The sequence below is a fragment of the Mauremys mutica genome, chromosome 1 (genome assembly GCF_020497125.1).
Source record: "Mauremys mutica isolate MM-2020 ecotype Southern chromosome 1, ASM2049712v1, whole genome shotgun sequence".
NCBI lineage: Eukaryota > Metazoa > Chordata > Testudines > Geoemydidae > Mauremys > Mauremys mutica.
In genome coordinates this window covers 256,769,423-256,791,161 of record NC_059072.1, presented here as the reverse complement: position 1 = coordinate 256,791,161, position 21,739 = coordinate 256,769,423, and the positions used below count along the sequence as shown (strand labels likewise).

General features: G+C 44.2%; 1 protein-coding gene across 1 annotated transcript in view; it reads left to right on the top strand.

Annotated features, from left to right (window-relative positions):
- Nucleotides 1-21,739, top strand: part of COL4A2 (collagen type IV alpha 2 chain) — a 227,819-nt gene that overhangs the window by 42,523 nt on the left and 163,557 nt on the right. Inside the window, exon 4 of the mRNA XM_045007949.1 lies at nucleotides 17,645-17,725. Coding sequence (XP_044863884.1) covers nucleotides 17,645-17,725 — 81 coding nt within the window. The remainder of the gene's footprint in view (nucleotides 1-17,644; nucleotides 17,726-21,739) is intronic.

Sequence of the window (21,739 nt, the reverse complement as noted above, 5' to 3'; positions counted from 1 at the left end):
CATCACTCAGGGAAGTGTCTTTTTCACACCCCTGAGCGAAACAAGTTAAATCAGCTTAAGCAGTAGTGTAGACCTGCCCTGTGGCTATGTCTACATCAAGGTGGTTAACATCTGTCACGTGATTCATTTTCTCTTTTATCCTTTCTCCACGGAGAGAGCTGTGCACACAGTGTAGTGTTCTGTATTCATAGAGTTTTGTTTGGGGGTTTTGTTTCTTTGTAAATGTATATTCTGCTCTATGTTTGCATTTAGAGTAGAAGTTCCTTAGCTTCTTTGAGCATTCATTTTACAGTCTAGGACTGGACCTCAGCATAGCTTTACCTATATGATAGAATATTCACTGTCCCTAAGGAGAAGAGTTGTTGACTATGGTCTTCATCCCAGAGGTTAATGTGATCTTATAAATAAGCTAGGCCCAGGCCATTGAAACTATATTGACATAGCCCAGGCAGCGAGCCTCCTAGCCAGTTTGACAGACTTGGGTCAGTGGGGCTTATGCTAGCGCTCTAAAGATAACTGTGTAGACATTGATTTGAAGTTGTGACTTAGGCTGGAGCTTGGGCTCTAAACCATAAGCTTCCAAGCCCAAGCTGCAACTTCAAATTGATGTCTACACAGCTACTTTGAGAGCAACTAGCATGAGCCCCACTGACCCAAGTCTGTCAGCCTAGGCTGGGAGGCTAGCTGCTGAGGGCTGTATAGACATACCCTGAATGCTTTGAAGGTAAGTACCAAGACCTTGAACATGACTCAGTATTCTATGGGAAGTCACGTAGAAAGCAGAGGATAGGTCTGATGTGCTCTTGGTAACTTGTGTTCCTGAGGGGAGATATTGCAGTGTTCTTTACTAGATGCAGCTTCATAAGGACGGGTGGCTTCATGCGTAAGTAAATCACATTGCTGTCCAGAGAGGAGGCGGTAAAGGCATCTGTAACCAAGGTCTGGTCATTATTCACCAGGATGAATTGGAGTATCCTAGCCAGCCAGAGATAATAGAAAGCTCTTCTCGAAGATGATGCTATGTGAGAGCTTTGGGTCTGCAGGGGATCCAAGAGTGCTCTGAAACTACAGACTGAATTGACCAAGTGAGGATGTGAACCTTCTGCCAAAGGAGACTACACCATGGCTGCAAACTCTTTAGACTGTTCCCTCTGCTCCCTAGCATCCCATGTTTTGTTCAGGTTCAGTTTCAGCCAGCTGTTCTTCATCCATGAGCTGATCTCATCCAAGTACTGTCCCATTTTGGCAGTAGTGGTGTGGGTATATGTGTTGAAGGATAGGTAGAGCTCTGTATCATCTGCATATTTCTGGGACAAAGGGAGGTGATGTCCCTGGGATAGGCAGTGGGACAGGGTCAGTGGTACTGTCAGTGGATAAGATCTAGGCCCTGAGAGATTGCCCATCCCCCACAACCAAGAGGTAAGTGAGGCAGTTCTTCCGGCTGGCCGGTTACTATAGATGCTTTGTGCCTGAGTTTGTCACTCTAGCAGTGCCCCTTACGGATCTGACAAAAAGCTACTAGCCCTGGAAAATACAGTGGTCTAAAGAAAGAGAGCATGCCTTCCAGACCCTGAAGGATCAGATGAGTCAAGAACTAGTCTTGTTCCACCCAGACTTCTTTGAACAATTTATACACCAGAGTGACACCTCTGAGGTAGTCCTTAGAGAGGTGTTATCCCAGGAGCTGGATTGGGAGGAATATCCTATACTTTACCTAAGTAGAAAGTTATTCCCCTGTGAAACTAGATATTCCCCAATAGGAAAAATAAGGCCTGGGTAGTGAAATGGACAGTTGAGGTACTACATTACTATCTGCTGGGGAACTGCTTCCAGTTCATCACAGACCATGCATCCCTTTGGGGGATTCACTCAAATGAAAGACACCAATGCCCAGATTATGAGGCAGTGCCTTTTGCTCCAGCCCTATGAGTTCAAAGTACTTCACCGTCTGGGTAGGGCTCACATGAACACTGACACCTTCCCCTGAGTGGGAGGGGAAGAAGAAGGGGGAGGGTCACCACCAGACCCTAACTTGAAGGACAGGACATGTGACAACACCGCACTGAGCAAGCGGGGGTTAACCAGTCACTTTGGGACCAAAAAACCATGCCCCCTTGCCTCTGTTGCCATACTCCACATGGAGGGAGCAGATAAAAGGAAGATGGCCAGCTCAGTCGGGGGTGGCTGAGGAGGATGGATGTGTGCTGCTGGGTCCCACTGAAGAACACTTAGTCCTCCAGACTGCTGAGGTGGGTATCCCACACTACACTGCGGAGAGCACCCCAGTAGTGGAGACTGATGGGCACGCCAATCTACTGCCTATGGAGGATGGGTCGTCAGTGGACTTAAGAGTAGGAAGTGTCCCAGGGAATGTATTGGGAGCCAGTACTTGAGACCTGAACAGAGAGCTTGCTGACTTCACAGGACCCTAGATTGGAACACAGTGGAGTAGGGTGAGTCTGGGTTCCCTCCTCCCTGTGCTGACTGTTGGGCATTACTGCCAGAGACCCAGCCATAGACTGTTCATTTGCTCTGCCCCAGCCAGGGGGCCAAAGCCCTGTTTGTGATTGTTTGCCCCAACCAGGAGGCCCAGGGGCTCTGGAGTGCTCATTTTCTCTGCCCCGGGAACCAAATTGTCATTATATATCCCAGCTATGAGGCTGAAAAGCTATAAACTATTTGTTTGCTCTACCCCGCATCTCTGACTGAGAGTCACAACAACTGTGTGATGGGTTGTATCAATCCCACATTGGGCAAGCAGGGACACCTATCCCCACAATGGATGTGCAGCGCTCCCTGTGACATAGGTTTATCCAGGATGGGTTTCTTTCATGTTAGATTCATGATTGTGTGTTTTGTAGGAGGAAGGGAAGATTCCTTCCCTGAATGAGGCATTGGCTGTTTTGGTAATGAATGGCACTAGTTGCTCATGACTCCTTACACCAGCCAGAAAGGGGATAGGTTGGATCCATAAGCCTTCGGTCAAGACTCCTTTACGATGTTCATTGCTTCTTGATGAATGAATGTACTGGACTCTTGGATTGTGAATGGCTGTTGGGTGTAGGTGGAGTGAATCCATGCTGTCTGAGAAGCCTTCCTGAATGTGTGTGATCTTTTCAGTGAAGTAGGATGATGATTCCCCACAGTATTTGTCAGTGGGTTCTGCTGTAGGCACTCAAGATTGGTGAAGTGGATTACCTCCCTGGATGGCTCTTTGGAGCACGATTTGGCATCTTCAGTGGAGGCTGACAGGAGGGTTCTTTTGGTCTGTGATACAGCCTCACCATAGGCTGAGGAATTCTTTGCTTCAGCCTATCTATTTCACACTTTATCTTCCCCTACTGGTGCTTAAGTTTCCAACCCCCTCTCTTCATCTGGCATAAGGTGTCAGAAAACAGATCTGTGTAGGTGATGGGGACAAAGGGAAACCATTTGGGAGCCAGTGTGTTGATGATTGAGGTTGCTGTACAATAATGATTCACCAAATCCTCAACTTCTTTTCCTGCGTTTGGAGTGCTGCTGTCCTCTAGCAGGCTTTGGAACTTGATGGGAGTCCAAGTCTTCATGGTCTTATCAAGATTATGGGTCTTTCTTATATCCTGGGAGCTGGGAGAGCTATGATCATTGCTGTAATGAGGAGATGGTCTGTACAAGTCAGTGGCTGTTTGATATTGACCTCTCCAATTCAAAGACTAGGTCCAAAGTGTTACATCTGTCTGAGCTGAACCAGAGATGACCTGTGAAAGTGCAAGAGAGACAATGAGATGAGTTTGGGGGTTTTGGCATCTGTCTCCTTGTCAGCATGAATGTTGAAATCTTACAGTATAAGTCTGAGGTATTTCACCACCATCACTGTCAAAGTATCAGTGAGCTCCTTTTATGAACTTTAGGCTCCCTAGCTTGAGAGTTTTGGCCTATGTAACTTGTAGAAGGTCACATAGGAAGTTCTATGACAGAGCCAGGAACAGAAATCTAATCAGCTGACTCCCTGTCCTTTTCATTACATGACTATTCTCCCCTCTTAAATGAAGATATAAAACACATTAGGTATATAGCTCATACAGAAACATGCCCCTCTAAGAGGTATAAGATGAGGCTCATCACCACCTAAATGTTTTCTAAAGATTCAAAACTTGTCAAACAGTGAGTGCCCCACTGCATGACAGTTTTAAATGCATCTATAATATATGCTGGGAAATATAGGTCTATTCATTAATTTATTCTGGTTCATATTGTTTTCTTTACTTCCAAGGCATGAACATTTCCTGATTTTTGTTAGGCTAACGAGCAGGCTATGTTTGCAAGGACAGAAGTATAATGAAAAAAGGATGTGAAAGAAGGGCCAAATGACATCACTTAATTCATTTAAAGGAAGTTCAGTATTTGGATGTTTATAATCTCAGCATGTTCATTGTTTGTACTGTGATAAGAGCATTTTTGGTGTGCAGGCTGAACCGCAAGCCCTATTACAGAATGCAGACAATGTTTGTGAATTGTTGTCTGTTGGTTAGAGCAAAGGATGGAGAGGCAGGAAGGTCTTGGGTCTGAAACTGAGTCACTGGCACTGTGTGTCTCTGAGAAAGTTAGTTGTCCTAAATTCTACAATGTTTTAGAAAGTAACTGAGCTGCAGAACTAAGTAAAAACAGAAGCTGAGTGACAAGTAAATACTGTGTAGCGCCCCCTCTCCACCCAGTTACCTTCTTTAATGCCTAACTGCTGACAGGTTTTGATGGACAGGTCTGGGTTCTTCTGGATCCCACCACCCACTCAGCAGGGTGTATCTTCTTTTTTTTTGCCCTATGAATTTATTTGGCGGTGCCTCCACTCCCCTTCATCCCTTCCTGGCAGGTCACCAGGGCAGCTTAGGAGGAAAATTCTAAACACAGGGTAACCCCCACTTACTTGCCAGATAGTTGGAGACTCCCAAGAAATAACAGAAATACATACAATATATTCATAGAATCATAGAATCTCAGGGTTGGAAGGGACCTCAGGAGGTCATCTAGTCCAACCCCCAGCTCAAAGCAGGACCAACACCAACTAAATCATTCCAGCCAGGGCTTTGTCAAGCCTGACCTTAAAAACCTCTAAGGAAGGAGATTCCACCACCTCCCTAGGTAACCCATTCCAGTTCTTCACCACCCTACTAGTGAAAAAATTTTTCCTAATGCCAACCTAAACCTCCCCCTCTGCAACTTGAGACCATTACTCCTTGTTCTGTCATCTTCTACCACTGAGAACAGTGTAGATCCATCCTCTTTGGAACCCCCTTTCAGGTAGTTGAAAGCAGCTATCAAATCCCCCCTCATTCTTCTCTTCTGCAGGCTAAACAATCTCAGTTCCCTCAGCCTCTCCTCATAAGTCATGTGCTCCAGCCCCCTAATCATTTTTGTTGCCCTCCGCTGGACTCTCTCCAATTTATCCACATCCTTCTTGTAGTGTGGGGCCCAAAACTGGACACAATACTCCAAATGAGGCCTCACCAGTGCTGAATAGAGGGGAATGATCACGTCCCTCAATCTGCTGGAAATGCCCCTACTTATACAACCCAAAATGCCATTAGCCTTCTTGGCAACAAGGGCACACTGTTGACTCATATTCAGCTTTTCGTCCACCGTAACCCCTAGGTCCTTTTCTGCAGAACTGCTGCCCAGCCATTCGGTCCCTAGTCTGTAGCAGTGCATGGGATTCTTCCGTTCTAAGTGCAGGACTCTGCACTTGTCCTTGTTGAACCTCATCATATTTCTTTTGGCCCAATCCTCTAATTTGTCTAGGTCCCTCTGTATCCTATCCCTACCCTCCAGCGTATCAACCACTCCTCCCAGTTTAGTGTCATCTGCAAACTTGCTAAGGGTGCAGTCCACACCATCCTCCAGATCGTTAATGAAGATATTGAACAAAACCGGCCCCAGCACCGACCCTTGGGGCACTCCACTTGATACCGACTGCTAACTAGACATAGAACCATATATATATTCAACACAGTAATTATATTAAACAGGAGGCAAATAACATAACAGGGTAAAACACTATTCTTAGAGTCACCGGTGCCCACACCGGTCATAATACCCGTGACTTTCCTCAGTCACAGGACCTGATGTAGCCAATGTAAGATCAGTGTGCCGTTAGTACACTTACTTTGTTGGGCCCTTGATGACCTATGCCCATGATAACTTCTCTGCAGTGGTTTAGCCGTGTGGCTGACTGGGTTCAGTACAGCCCAAAGGACTCACAAGTGGGAGGAGGTGGTAAGTCCCTCCACAGGTTTAATACACAGCAGGTTATAAAATCCCTAAATCCTCACTCCCTGGCTTGAGGACACAGTTCAGGGAGTAGGGGGTCCCCAAAACAAGTTCCCTGACTAACTAAAAGATGGTGCACTCACAAATTCCATGAATGATCCTCAGGTTCAGAGATGACTCTTGACTCCTCAGTCACTGCTGAGGGGCTGATCTCTGCTTGCAGGGATCCTCCTCAGGCAGGAGTCAGGCTGCTTCTGGTCCCAGGATTTTCCCTCACCACAAAGGGGTGCAGGACTCAAGGTGCAGATTACACAACTGTACTAAAATCCAAACTGTAGTCTCTCATCCAAATACACACAGAGCAGGCAGCAGCCCTGGACTAGCAGAGCTGACCATGTGGTGACTGGTCTCACCAAGGGAGCTGGAGAACTAACTCAGCCTGGCTGGGGAAGTTTCCCAGCAAAATTCTACAAACTGGGAGTCATCAGTGGAGAAGGAAAAGCCCAGCTGAGGGATCTGGCTTTCAGGTCCCTAGAGGCCAGTTCTCAGGGGGAACCCTGCATGCAGGCCTGGGACTCACCAGCTCCCCACACAGCCACTCCCACCCTTGCCCTCGCTGGCTGGCTCCAGGCTGACTCAAAAATGGCTTCTCCCCTTTCCTGAGCTCCCTGGGAAGGGCATCTCACTCCCTATTGGGAGTCTGCCTTGGCTCCCACTCCCTACCAGGCACAGTGTGCCTCTCACTGAGCTGCCAGCAGAGCCCCAGGAATCCAGGTAATCTCCTTGGGGTTTACAACTGCATGTGGGGTGATGAGCTATTCTGGATAAGTTAAATTTATACTGTCTTTTTGGAAAATCAAGGCTCCATGTGCTCTGTGGCAATCTGGACCTAAATTTTGTAGCAAGGGCCTGAGGTTTCAATGGCCCTCCAGTGCAGTAAATTAGATAGTCTGAAGCTGCTTCAGACTAATTTTTTTTTTAAGTTCAGCTGAGTTTAATATTAAAAATGAATACTACAGCCTGTACAGCATTGTAGCAGATCGCTGACTCACCAATGCGGCACCTCCTGTTGGTCATCTGGGAGTTAGCTCTTTTCCAGCCTCAGAGCACCCTCTGCTGGCCAGCGTCTCACCTGCCTCAGGCCCCCGTGTCCCTCCCAGACCCCAGTGCCCTTTACCTTGCGGTTCTGCCTCAGCAGTACCCCCACAGTCTGGGTCTCCCCCCACCCAGGGGAACCCCCACCCCTCTACACCCACCTTGCCTCTGGCTATTGCCAGTCATCATATAGCCCCCTCTCACTGGGGCAAACTGCAGTCTGTAGTGGCCACTCATCATCGGCAAAGGGGTTGGACCAGCTGCCTCCACCTATCCCGAGGCTACACCTTTGCAGCCCCAGTACCTCCTTAGGCCTTGCACAAGGCCTCAGCCTGGGGAGTTGCCAGGCTGGAGCTCCCCAGCAATCCTTACCCTTTCCCAGCACTGCTCTGCTCTGTGTCAGGTACCCTATTCCTAGGCAGCTAGGTCCTTCTCCCTCCCAGGCTGGAGAGGGACTGACACAGCTCCTGGGTCACAGGGCCAGTTGTGGCCTTATTGGGCCTGGCCCCAGCTGTGGCTGCTTCCCCAATCAGCCCAGCTTTCCGCCCCAGCGGGGTAACTGCCCCGCTACAAGCATTAACTGTTTTATTAATTTTGATATTAAATAGATTCTATTTTACCCTCTCCCAATGCTTTCCAATTTTCACTGTAGCCACAGATTTTAGTATTGACAACAGAAGAAACCCAAAAGAAAGTGAGGTTAGAAATTGTCAGCTGAAGAAGAAAAAATTGAAAAAGGAAAACTACATTTTCAGTACAGGCTGGTGTAAAACAATCTGCCTCTCCCAGCCATTCCTTCAGCGATCTTAACTGGCAAACGACATTATGTAGTTTTATAGTAACCAGGAATGCCAAGGCTCCACCTGCCTCAAAGTACTTCAGATATTTTTTCTGCATTCTGAGACATCTCTCTTCTGCGAAATGAACAACATGAAGAGCTTTTCCAACTCCCTTCTTTTCCTTTAGTGAAAACAAGTCATACATCTGGAAGAGATAAAAAATACAGGTGGGGCAGGGGGAGACTACTATTTGTATTAGGCTATCAGTAATTCTGCCTATGAGAAAGAGATGTTTCAACCTTGACAGGTCTTTATTTTATGAAACGTGGGTGGGATGTTACTTGCATGTAAATCAGAAATGCCTATTGGGGGGAAAATGTTGACCCCATTCAAGTAAATGGTAAAACCTCCCTTGACTTCAGTGGGGTCATGATTTCATCCTAGGATCTTAACTCCAAAGTAATTTATGTCCACCATGGCCAAATTACATGGATCGTGAGTTTATGGAATCCATGTGACATCCTGATGCCACGGCTTCTGATTTAGTAAATTAATTTTGAACTCTGATGACGTCTTTCAGCTAATGAATCAAAGGTGCATCTGGCCAGTCTGAACAGCATGTAAACATTTATATGCAGCGATCTGTAGACAAGACTGCTTCACCTAAATCGTTTACTGCCCAGCCAAACAGGAACCCTGTCTCTAGGGAGCACCTTTACCATATGCCCTTTATCAAAGAAAAAATATGTAAACAACAGTTATTCGTGAGGAGTTATAGAGCTCTTGGACCCGCTTCAGAATATTTTGCCCTAGGTCATATCATCTCAGTACACTGAAATTACATTCTGTCAACAGCTTTCACCATGTTCAAACAGACAACCAAATCCAGCTGGCCACCTGGGCTTAGAGAACCCAGGTCATGGGCTATACTCCTGATATCCAACAGCAAATAACAACCTGCTTTTAACACAGTTTAATCTGGTACAATCAGAGCAGGAATTAAGGGGTTCAATAAGGAAACAAGACTGGACATCTGAATTGAAAAGTGAGTTGGGTCAGTAGGAGCCATAACTCTCAAGTTCTCTTGAGGAAACAGTGGGTGTTACACCTGGATGAACAATTTACAGTGAAGGCTTGAGTCATCAAATTTAGACTTTTTTCCTGCTTGCAAATTTCCTGCCCATCCTACTTTTCCCCTGTGATTCCTTATCTTTAAAAAGCAGCTAAACTGGGCATAGAGGGACCTAGATTATATACCCTCCCTCAGGCCAGTGGCTTACCAGATCCCCACTGGCCCACCCACCACTTAGGTGATGCCTCCCCACCCTCCTGGCCACTTCTCTTCCGACTGTTGAGCAGCAGGGACCCTTAAAGGAGCCACTACTCTATTTTCCCCACAAAGCTAGGCAAAGACCCTTACCTTTCAGGTTGCAGGGGTTGCATTTTTGCATAGTAATTTTTCAAGGTAGAACTGAGTTTAAAGTTCATTATTGTTGCAATACAGAGAGCAGCCAGCAAATGTTATCTTAGAGGAAAGTGAGAAAATACACTTACCCCACATACACAAGCACATGTTGAAGGTAGGTGGGGAAAAGGAGCAGCCAGGAGAAATTCCCACTGGGTTTTCTCCCCTGGAAAAACTTCACACTACTGCACTAGCACCAGTGCATCTCTGAGCAGGTATAGATAATAGAGTAGCAAAAGCAGCGACAGGCTTACATTTAATGCTTTCATCATCACTAGCACCCGTGTAATTGCACTGCTTCTTGTTCAATAGCAACAGCCTTGTTTGCACAGGCGGGTTTTGGAAATCTGATAGGTTCAAATGAGCTTCAAAAATTTTGGATGTGTATCTGAACCAGAGTTGAACCCCTAAACCTTTCAAGGTTTACCACCACTTATAGTAATGTGTTCTGAACAAACATGGTTAACTGAGAGCTCCCTCTATTTGCCAAGTTTTGTAGGTGAGTAAACTAGACAGGTCAAATACAGGATTGGTTTATAAATAGACATGCCTCAAAAACACTTCCCCATACATGGAATAAGATCCAGACTTCCTATGTTTCTATTGTTTGAAGCAAATGATATCATTGCTTGGATGTCTTTCCAGAGTTAATGGAAAAAAGGCTTTGGAAACAGAGTAGTTAAATATAGGAATTAATACTTTAGTGAGTAGAGTGCTGTACAGCATTTATTCTGTGCTACCAGTATGTAAACAAACTGCTGTCTGTAAGCAGAGGCAGGGGGAATATATGCCTATAATATAAAACATTGGACAAAAGCCAAATTCAGATTAAAGGCTGGGCTGACAGTCTCTAACTCATTCCATTGTGGGAAAAAATTGGCTCCAGATCATAGTGTAGTGTTACTGTACATGCCATGGGCTTGCATTCTCCACTGCCTTACACCTTGCATAGTCACTTACACCTGTGCAATGTGAGTGCAAAATGCTACCAAATCAGAATGGTAGCATTTTACCCACACTTTGCACTCATTACCATAGGTACACATGTCGTAGGCCAGGGGTCGGCAACCTCTGGCACGCGGCTCGCCAGGGTAAACACCCTGGCAGACCAGGCCAGTTTGTTTACCTGTCGCGTCAGCAGGTTTGGCCGATCGCGGCTCCCACTGGCCGCGGTTCGCTGTCCCAGGCCAATGTGGGTGGCAGGAAACCATGGGAAGCACATCCCTCACCTGCGCCGCTTCCCGCCACCCCCATTGGCCTGGGACGGCGAACCACGGCAAGTGGGAGCCGCGGTCCACTGAACCTGCCAACGCAGCAGGTAAACAAACTGGCCTGGCCCACCAGGGTGCTTACCCTGGCGAGCCACGTGCCAGAGGTTGCCAACCCCGGCACAGGCGCTGACTCTGTGCATGCTCCGGGGCTGGAGCACCCATGGGGAAAAATTAGTGGGTGCTCTGCACCCACTGGCAGCCAAGCTCCCCTCACCCCACCTCCTCCTCCCTGGTGCACCGCGTCCCCGCTCCTCCGACTACCTCCCAGCTTTTCCTGCTCAGCTGCTGCCAAACAGCTTTTTGGCAGCGTTAGCACGCTCCAGGAGGGGGGAAAGGAACGGGAACATGGTGCGCTCAGGGGAGGAGGCGGGGACTTGGGGAAGGAGTTGGAATATTGGCAGGGAGGGGGTGGAGTTGGGCTGGGGACTTTGGGGAAGGGGTTGGAATGGGGGCAGGGAAGGAGTGGGAAGAGGTGGGGTAAGGCAGGGCCTCATTGAAGGGGTGGAGTGGGCATGGGGCCGGAGGCATAGGGAGGCATCAGGCACCCACGAGAAAGAGGGGAAGTCAGCACCTAACTGTTGCAAGTTAGTAGAGAACCAGGCCTTATGGGCCAAATCAGGCCCTCTGGTAAACCATGTCCTTTTGCAAGAAGGGTGTAAATCAAAAATGTGTCCTTAAGGCAGCAGAATCAGCTCCAGATTGTTCTGTTGACCAGACCCCTCCCCAAATACAGAAGTTACTGGGGATGTTATTCTGTGGATACCCCAGCATTCTTAGAAAGTCCTCTTTATCTTAAGGTGTCTTCAGAGAGCTGGTACACTTATGCAGAGCCCGAGGACTGCTCCCTAGGGCTCTGTCTCCCATCGTATCACATATCCTTCAGAAATAAGTAGCTTAAATAACAAAGATAAATTGGAAGTTTTAAACTGTTACTGTGTTAATTGGCTTTTTACATTGGTTTACATCATATTTTCACACACAGGTATTTTCCTGTTTATGTTCTAGCACCCATTTTAAGTTAATATGTAATCATCTCCCTGTAAGGGACAATTCAGCAGAACACAGCGTCTCATAACTCTGGAGTGTCCACATAGTGGCTTCTTCAGGGATACAGAAGGGGGAAGAATGCTATGGAGTATGCTGCTTGCATACAACCTTTTGTTGTCTATGGGTGAGATCCCCTGTAGGGTTGCTCAAGTATCTATACTTATTAACTAAGCAGCTTTTAAAATTTATTGTGTGGCTGACATTTTTAAAGGTCTTACTAAGCCGAATGTGTCACAACAGCGCCTTCTGGATTCTGTCTGGTATGTTTTATAAATATGTATTTAGGATGAAAGCCATGCAAAGTAAAAAATCCTTATGAAAATATAAATGGAAATCACGCTTCTCTTATAAAGAAGACTGCCATGTACATTTGTTACTAAACTCTGCCTAAAGTCTGCTACAAGAATGCTTTATAAATTGAGGTGGCAAAAGTAAATAATTTTCCAAATATTGAGAGATTATTGTGGCATAATTGCCAAATCTAACTTTTAAATGAAAGTAAACCATACAGCCTCCAAACAATGAATATTATGAGCTCTCTTGTGGCTTTCATAGGCTACTAAATGCTCTGTGAAAGCGCCCCTCCCTAATAGCAGTTGCCAGTCATCTGTCCATCAGACTCTGTTTAGAGAGAGACTCTTACAACTTCTTTTTTGGAGATGCAGCACGTTTAATCTACATTGCTAGTCTCACAGTGTGTGCTGAAAACTGGGCGGGCAGGCATTTGGCTGGCTATGCCTCCACCTTGTCAGCCCCTTTTGGGCTTATTAGACAAACAGGTAACATTATGGCTCCCCTTTCACCCAAGGAGTACAAACAGTGGGGTCTATCTGCTCCTTGTACGCTCTCTCCCACATTGCACATCTACACAGTGGGAGCCAGAATCAGCACCTAACCAAACTGCTCACTCATTTAGAGCTACATTCTCAGGCCAGGTCTACACTATAAAGCCTACGTCTGTATAACCATCCCGGCTTAGCCCCCAGGGCAGATGCAGCATGCCAACATAGTAACACCATCTCCCTGAATGACATCAGCTTTACCAACAAAAGCACTCTTCTGTTGGCATAGTTGTGTCTGCACAGGGCTTTTGCTGGCATAGCTGTGCTGGAGAGGGAGTGTGTTTTTTGTTTTTTTTTCCACACCCTGATGAACATAGCTCTGGATCAAAGAGAATATTTTCACATTGGCCTACATTAGGAAAACTAATAAGCAGATCTACATGAGATTGAACATATCATTGAATCTTAATATTCAGAAAGGTGCACTGTCATTTTGCATATATTATAGAGAATAGACAGAACCGTTTTTCAAAACCACCTGCTCTATAAATACGGCTAGTGGCCAGGGCTGTGTCTGTTCTTTGTGAAAAGTCTTTCCCCAAACGTGTACAAATGTAAGTTCCAATTTCTTTCCAATAAGAGAAACACATGTTGCACCCCTTAGTTTCAATTGGAATTGTACACATACAGAATTTGGACCTTGATATGTCTGTCAAGCACTGAAGTTATTGTAGTAATGCATCAAATAAAAAAAGGCCAGGCTTTCTTAGGTAAAAAAGAGGCTGTCTTAGCCAAATAATTCTCAGAATATTTGCAGAGTACATCCACACCCACATGCTGCCAATTTACATCTCCCCATCCTCTGGAAATCCAGGCCAATTAAGGTCTTAAGCTTTGACTTCATAGAAGACGTATTGCCCAGTACTCTTAGTAGCTACTGGATTGAAAGCAGCCAGAGCTTCAGGTGACTGATTCCCATCACACCCTGACAGTCCCTGCGGCATGTCTGCCTGCAAAGGTTAGGGCTCAGCCTCTAACCTGATGACAAGCAGATCAGTGCTGGTTTAATCCATGGCACCCAGCCAGTAATGCTCTCCAGGCTGGTTTTGAATGATTTGTTTATAAATTTTGCTAGGAGAATAATTTGGCATGCAGAGGATACAAGGTGTATTCTTTTTTAAATAAAGCCATTTTTGAGTGATTACACTTGTAATACAGAGTAATACATTTGAAACCACTGACATTCCTATTTGTCTTGTTTCTCTATAACACATGCACAGGCTCTTTTTTTTAATTATTTTAAAGAAAGCAAAAGAAAGAAACACTTTCAGGTTAGGATTTTATAGACAATGTTTCATATCAACATGAGATTTTACAGCTGAGTGTAACCCCCCAGAAACTGTGTGTTTGTAAATGAACTAGAGGATCTCACTGATGACGCTATAATGTTCTGCTTTTAAAGGCGTGTTTGGAATCCTGAACTGACTCTCGAGCCAGAATCTCACATCAGATATCCGAATATGCCACCCATTGCAACACCACACAAGTATGAGGTTTGTCAGCACTACCAGTCAAACCTTAGCTTTACATTAAGTTCCCAGACTTTCTAAATCACTCTGTAAATTCAAACATAGATGCCGTGGCTGAGAGAAAGAATAAAGTTACGGTATTTCATGATAGCAGCGAGTACAGTTATTGCAGAGGTATAATGTGAAATGCTGCAATAGTATCAAAGCCAATGTGGGCATGCAGAATCTGTTGATACCATGTTGCAATATTTTGATTACAATCGCCTTAATTTTTAAAGCTGCATGTAAGGAAATGGCCTATATTTCCTGTTTTTGATATACTAGTAGAAATGTACTGGGAACCTTGTTCTCTGTTTGGCTTTGTTCTCTGTCAGAATACCAACTGCTAGGAGTTTGAATGGGCATCCAGGGATGACAATGACTTAAGTGGATTATTTTGTGTTCAATGGTAGCAATAAAGAAATCTTTAAAACATGCAGAAGTTTGAATGGGTAGTGAGTGTTTATTGTTGTTTTAATGGTTTTTGCTTGAGAAAACTGGATTCAGGTCAAAACTAAAAGTCTCTCTAAATTCTCTGCAGAGAATTGCCTTTTGTTGGCTGGACATGTACTGGCATAAGAAATATTGTCTTGGGACAAAAAGTTTGTGAGAACAGAGAGGACAAAATATTCTTTGTTTTGGGACACATGAGCTTTATACTTTCATTTTTACATAAATTTGATTAATATTAAATATGCCAATGTTTTATGCACAAGGTTCACAGACATTACTGGCAGTTTCACATTCTCTCTTATTTGTACATAAATAGTAAAGTCTATCTTCATCTGCAGCATAACTCCATTCTCCTCTCTGAACATGTGTAACTCCTATTGACATTAGTAGGAATTACCTGCACTTAAGGAGAGCAGAATACACTCCAAAAGAATTTCACTGCTTGTTCTGCATATAGTATAAGGAAAAGATCAGTATAACCTTAAATGACTTACTTTAAAACTGTCTTCAGCATACCATGGGAAATTATTTTTGTGTCTAATATCCAGTAAATACTCACCCAGTCTATAACTCCAGTCTGTCATTGCTTTTGCATACTCATTAGGTCTGATATTGCAGTCCTTTCTCACACTGAGCTCAATGTAGAGTTGAAGAATAGTGTTCAAATAAATCAGCCTTCCAATGATATAACTGTGCAAAGCCAGTTATATTATACATTAATGTGTAATGCATATGATAGCTAATGGCTAGTGATGAAGAAAGTGACTTAGAATCAGTTTAAAGATTGAAGAGCTGAAGGATTAGTAGTAATGACTAAACAATACAAAACTTGATCAATAAATGATTTAACTTGATTACAAACTATAATTCTCACTGTACCTTGGTCTGACTGTGTTTAGACACTGTAAAAAGAACTCTCTCTTGGCTATTGAGTGAATATATTTGTACGAATAAGCACACTCTGCACTTACGCTGTATACCTTTCACCTGAAGATCTCAAAGCACTTTCTGTAATTAATCTTCACTGTAACAAGGCTGAGGATTTCAAAAGAATATGGTTGCCTTAAGATGATAGTTGGATATTTAATGATAAGAAGTTGCAAGAAACTTCTTAGGCCAAGGGTTCTCAACCTTTTTCTTTCCGAGCCCCTCCCCTCCCCTCCCCATGCTAAAAACCCTCCATGGCCTGGTAGTGCCGCCAGGATCAGCATTAGGGTGTAGCAAGCAGGGCAATTGCCTGAGGCCCCACACTACAGGGGTCCCCACAAAGCTAAGTTGCTCAGGCTTCAGCCCCAAGTGGCAGGGCTGGGAGCCCTGGGCTTCAGCCCCACACAGTGAGGCTTCAGCTTTCTGCCCTGGGTCCCAGCAAATCTAACACTGGCCCTGCTTGGCAGCCCCCCTGAAACCTGCTCATGGCCCTTCAGTGGGCCTCAGACCCCTGGCTGAGAACCACTGTTCTAGACCACAACCAAAATATGAGAGATTAATGCTGCCTCTGACCTCAGATTCTTCTTCAGCAGACTTCTTGAATTTTAAGCTACAGCTTTGGTTCTTACCTTCAATTTAATTGCACAAGCTCCTGAAATGTCATTTAATTGTTAACACCGTTTTCAGATATTCAGCTCAGTTTTCAATAAGTCAGTGTTTATTCACATCTTTTCATGTGCTGTATATTTATACCTGCCTACTGTATTTTTCACTCCATGCATCTGATGAAGTGGGTTCTAGCCCACGAAAGCTTATGCCCCAATAAATTTGTTAGTCTCCAAGGTGCCACAAGGCCTCTTCATTGTTTTTGCTGATACCAACTAACACGGCTACCCCTCTGAAACCATTAAAATGAATGTAACTGCTGCTATACAATCACTTTGAGTTTCGGGGGGCGGGATATATCTGGACATGAAAGCCCATGAGCTAACAGGGAAGTACACGTTCCATCTACAGGGGGTTAATCACATAGAAACACAGATTATTTTAAAAACTAAGTGCATATCTCAGATAATGTTGTGAGTTTGTATCTGGCTGGTCAGTTAACTAAAATATGAACAGACCTGAGCAAAATGTTAGTGATTACAAAATGGCCATGACTTAGTCACTCCTGTATGGTATAAATGATAAAACATATTCTCCTTCTCAAACAGTGCAGAATTCAGTGAATGAAGTTGGGGAGTATTATGTCTGGGAGATTATTTTTTTAAACAAATATGAAATCTTTTGGGAAGCTAAAGACACAATTTCAGTTCCTAGGATACATTTTATCATTTTAGCTACCAGGTTTCATCAAACTTTGGGAAAACTTTGAATCCAAATTAATTTAAATTTTGTATGCCCTAAAACTAACAAAAAAGGAACTTAAACGTATGAGAGCCATGAGCGCCTCACAACCAACTGAGTGTTTGCTTTGGGAATTTAAATTATTGCATGCAATAAAACTTAGAATATACTGGATAGGTCTTGATAATACAATAACAATTAATACCAGGTATTGAATGGTCCACTGCATTGTGATACATGACTTATACAATACCCCCCCTAAAGAATTCAAGCAGCTGTGCTTATGTAATACAGATGTTTGCTGGAGGCGTCAAAAAAATGTATGAGAAATGTGGAGTTATAACAACATTTAGAAATTCTATATCAGTGTAGAAAATCTTGTGTCACAGTATTTCGTAATGTTAATCCCCTAATGACAATTTTGAGCATTACTCCTAAAATTTAGACTCAATGCTTTTTTAGGCTGTTATGGTTTTTGCTAAAATGTGTATAACTAGGAACTGGAAATCTACTAATCCTCCTCTTTGGAAAGAATGGATTAAGAAGGCCTAGTCTTTGCTATGGACAACTCCTAGGGAGCTTACCATTCCAAGCATATGTTTTACTATTTTCTCCTATGTACTGTAGCTGACATTATTTAACATTTTTTTGTGTGTTCTGTTTTCAGGGTGGAAAATCTTACACAGGACCATGTGGAGGAAGAGACTGTAGTAGGGGATGTGAATGTTTCCCTGAAAAAGGAGGCCGTGTAAGTACCAATGTCTTCCTTGTATGTTGCACTGTAGAGGCCAAATCCAAAACACACCGACATCAGTGCACTTTGGATCAGGCTGTAAGAGTTAAGTATGTTAAATAATATTCTCGCTGAAAAAGAATAATTTGTTATTTTACTTCACTATTCTTCCTATAGCAGTTTTGGATTGTTTGAATGAAGCAACTAAATGCACATCTGAAACTAAGATTTAATTAAGAAAGAAACATTCTGGAACAAAACGCAGTATCTGGCACTTGCGTGGAGGATTACAGGATTATTATCAAAGGTCTTTTTTCATTATGCAGCATATTAGAACTAAGTTATATGGCAAACTACTTCTCCCTGGCTTTTTATGAGGCAAAGCTGCCCTGAATCATATGGCAATGTTAAGCAATTATAAAACCATTCAGTAACCTTCAGTTTTATTGAAATGTTTCTAAAAAATGGGCACAGGTGGTAAATATATACCCAGTGCTCGTTATTTGCGTTAAAGCAGAGGAATATCAGGTTTGTGGGATTTAGATCTTCCACAGAAGGGGAGCCATTTGGGACTGTGTGGAATGCATTGGCACGAAGCAAAAGGGGCCGGAGCAATGTTTTGAGGGGAGCAAGAAAAGGATTGCGGGATGAGGTTGCCATACAGAGCTCCTGACCTGTGCAAGAGTGCACATCCAATGCTGCAGGATGTAGGAGCCCTAAATGGCAGACTCTGCTACATCTGATACAGTAATTCAGCCCTTTCTGCCCCTTGCTGCTAAGAAAAGGTTAGGAGAGGCAGGCCACACATCCTTGCTGCTGTCTTGAGTCCCATGTGAGCTCCCTTTTTCCACTTTCCACTCAGTTTGTGCCAGTTCAATTTCTTATTACAGTCCTTGGGCTTGAGCCTGCATGGCAGTAGAAGAGGAAGGGTGGTAGGCTACAAAAGGTGTAGGGTCTCCTCTGCATAGGGAGATGCTACTTGCTGTCTTGGGAGGTAGATGATGGAGCGACACATTACCAGCAGTACTCCTGCTCATAGCAGAAGTGCTGATTGTCCATATCAATGTCAGGAGAACACCTCATTACCATATTGTGGATTAGGACTGAACAACAGTGTAATAGTCATGTTCAGTCTCCATGCCCCCAGCAGGCCTTTTGGATATTGAGCATCCATATGGAAGGGGATACATGCAAGGCCATTAAGTGCTTTTAATTATGATGGCTAGATCCTGCTCCAGTTGAAGCTGATTTAGGAGCAGGGGCCACTGACTTAATTGGTACACATTACTCCCTCAGTCTATACCTATTCAGTCAGCATGCTTCGCTCAGCAGGTGTGCATCTTCCCTGCACATCCTTCTTGGTGCACTGTAGGATAAAACTTTTAGTGGTGGTAAAAGGATTCAAGAAGTTGGGTGGGTTGTATTTTTTTCCTTTGTAAGTATTTGCTTATTATCGTCTTTGTCACACAAGCCAAGTATCAGATTTCTTATACCCATTAGAGATGGTGGAAAGAGTTACTTGCTGAAATACTACCAACTACTGTGACTAAAACATTTTGTATTTTTGTATTGGCTGATGAACCCTTATTTCACAGGTTGCTGAATCTATTCAAGAGGAGAAAAGAGCAACCAACCAAACAACTGCGTAGGGCAGAAACTTGAAAATATTAAAATAGCAAAGTATAAAAAACACTAATGTGCCCTAGTGAGTGGAAGCCCACTATAAATTAATTTATGAAAACTATCAAATTAGGGCAGATTCTGCTGTACTCACTACCCTCAACTCTCTTTGACTTAATTGAGAGTTGAGCATGCTCCTGATACCATTAGGTCATAGGTAAGCAACCACTAAAAGTCAAGGAAGATCTATCACAAAACATATTTTCCTCATTTATTTTGTTATTTGTGGTTCAGTTTTAATTAGAAATGTGTGACTAATGGGGAAAAGGTATTTTATTCAAAGAACTTCACAACATGTTTACAAAATTATTTTTAGTTCTGTAAACTATCACTTTGACAGAGTGTGCATTGGATGCATTTAATATTTGTTGGCCTCTTCGGATGTCAAAGGCTCAGCTGGACATCTGGATTAAGCAACAACTTTTTGCCACTAGAGACTCTGGTTAAATTGGCATAGAGTTTGATCTCATGCTAGTCCTCAGTGGGAGTATTTGTTCATACAAAACCTCAGTATAAACTGGCCCAATGCTCATTTTCTGTTCTTGAGGTGACTCACTCCATGCACAATAGGCATGTTGCCTATTAGTTATCATTCATAACGAGGTCTGGAGAAGTTGCATGGAGTCTGCTTATCCTGTGGCTAACTGTGGCCAACATAATCAGACTCCCTTTGAAGGTCATTTGGAATTCAGCGCATTCAACAAACAATTGGATAAAGAAAACATGAAGCTCTGATGGTAATTAGCATTGCTGCCTCTGGGTACAATTTAGAATTTGGTGGAGGACCCTTTCTTAAGAAGCAGTACCACTCCTTTGGATTGCTGCTAATTACTATACATCAAAAGCTGCTGACTGAAGTTAATTCATCAGTACATTAAAAACTTTACAAATAATTGTGAAAACATCTGTGCTGGCTGGCAAGATCTAAAGGGAAACTTGTCATTAATTTTACATATATAAAGTTGCAGCCCTTTCTGCCTTACTTTGCAGCTCTTGCCACGATCAGCTCTTCCTTTCCTCCACCCTGAGCCTCTATGCTGCTTTGTTTTGGTACCCGGCCAGGCGTGGATATAAGAGAGCAGGTGCCAGAGAGGCTGCCTGAAGTGTAGGTGCCCCTAGTGACTTAGAGGAGCTAGTACAGCTCCTGCTAACCATCTGGCTTGATGCATGAGGATCCAGCTGGATTGTAGGAATGAGTGCCAGGGCTGCCAGATGCGTGAATATCATGTGACATGGATGACAGTTGGGAGCTCAGTCTCTCCATCCCCCCACCATACCAAATACAGGGAGGAGTTGCTGGAACATTCTGCCTATTGGTTGTCCACAGCTGGTATATGATTCCTAGGAAACTATTGCCAGGTAGCACAAGTTAGAGCAGCTACTGGCAGATCTGGTGCAAAGAATCAAGGAGCCATCACTGATTGCTGGTGTTTAGCTTTTCCTCCTTTTCTTCTCTCACAGCTGCTCCAGGTGGCCATGTGAGAGCAGAAGTCGTACTTTAAGGGCTACCCTGGGGTCAAAGAGAGTCAGATGAGCTCCGGCAGACTTGTAGGGAAGCAGATAAAGAACCAGCCAGATCCAGTATCCTCATTCCCCTGTAATACCAGTGGACTTCCTGCTGAGCAGCTGCAGAGGGAAGAGACACCAGCCGCTCAGAGTGCTCTTTGCTCACATCAGAGCGGCTTCTGGGGCTGCACAGGAGGCCATTGTGAAGGTAGTGAGGCCCAGATCTATACAGGGACTTAGGCATTGCAATTCCTCACTTTTAGGCACTTAGCCACCCTGTGGAATCCACACATCCTGATTAGGTGCCTAGGTTCCCTATACAGTGCATGGGGGAAGAGAGTCACCTGCAAATGCAATCCACAAAAGCCAGCATGCTAGGTGGGGAGCTGCCTAAGCTAACCAATAGTAGATGCCAACAAAATAGGTGTGTCTTAAGTTGGACCCCTCTTTGAGAATTAGGCATCCAAATCCAGGCTAGATCAAGTTGCCTATCTCTGCTTGGGATCCACAGTAGTGAAGTCTCTCCTTGAGTCAGATGTCTAAGCCATTTCTTGCAAGAACAGCACAGCACTCACCTAACTCCACATAAAATGGCTGGGGTGGGGGGAAGGGGAGGAGAGGAGGTGGTTGAAGAGGCCTCCCTTATAACCTTTAGTCCAGTGACTAGGGCATACATCTGGAATATGGGAGACTCCAGTTCAATTATCTCCTCTGCTCGATGAGGAGAAGCAGTTTGAACAGGGGGTTCCCTAACCAGTGGACTATGGAATATTCTGAATGGGTCTCTTTCAATCCCTCCTGTTGAAGCCATACATTTTATATAAATAATTAAATATGCACTGG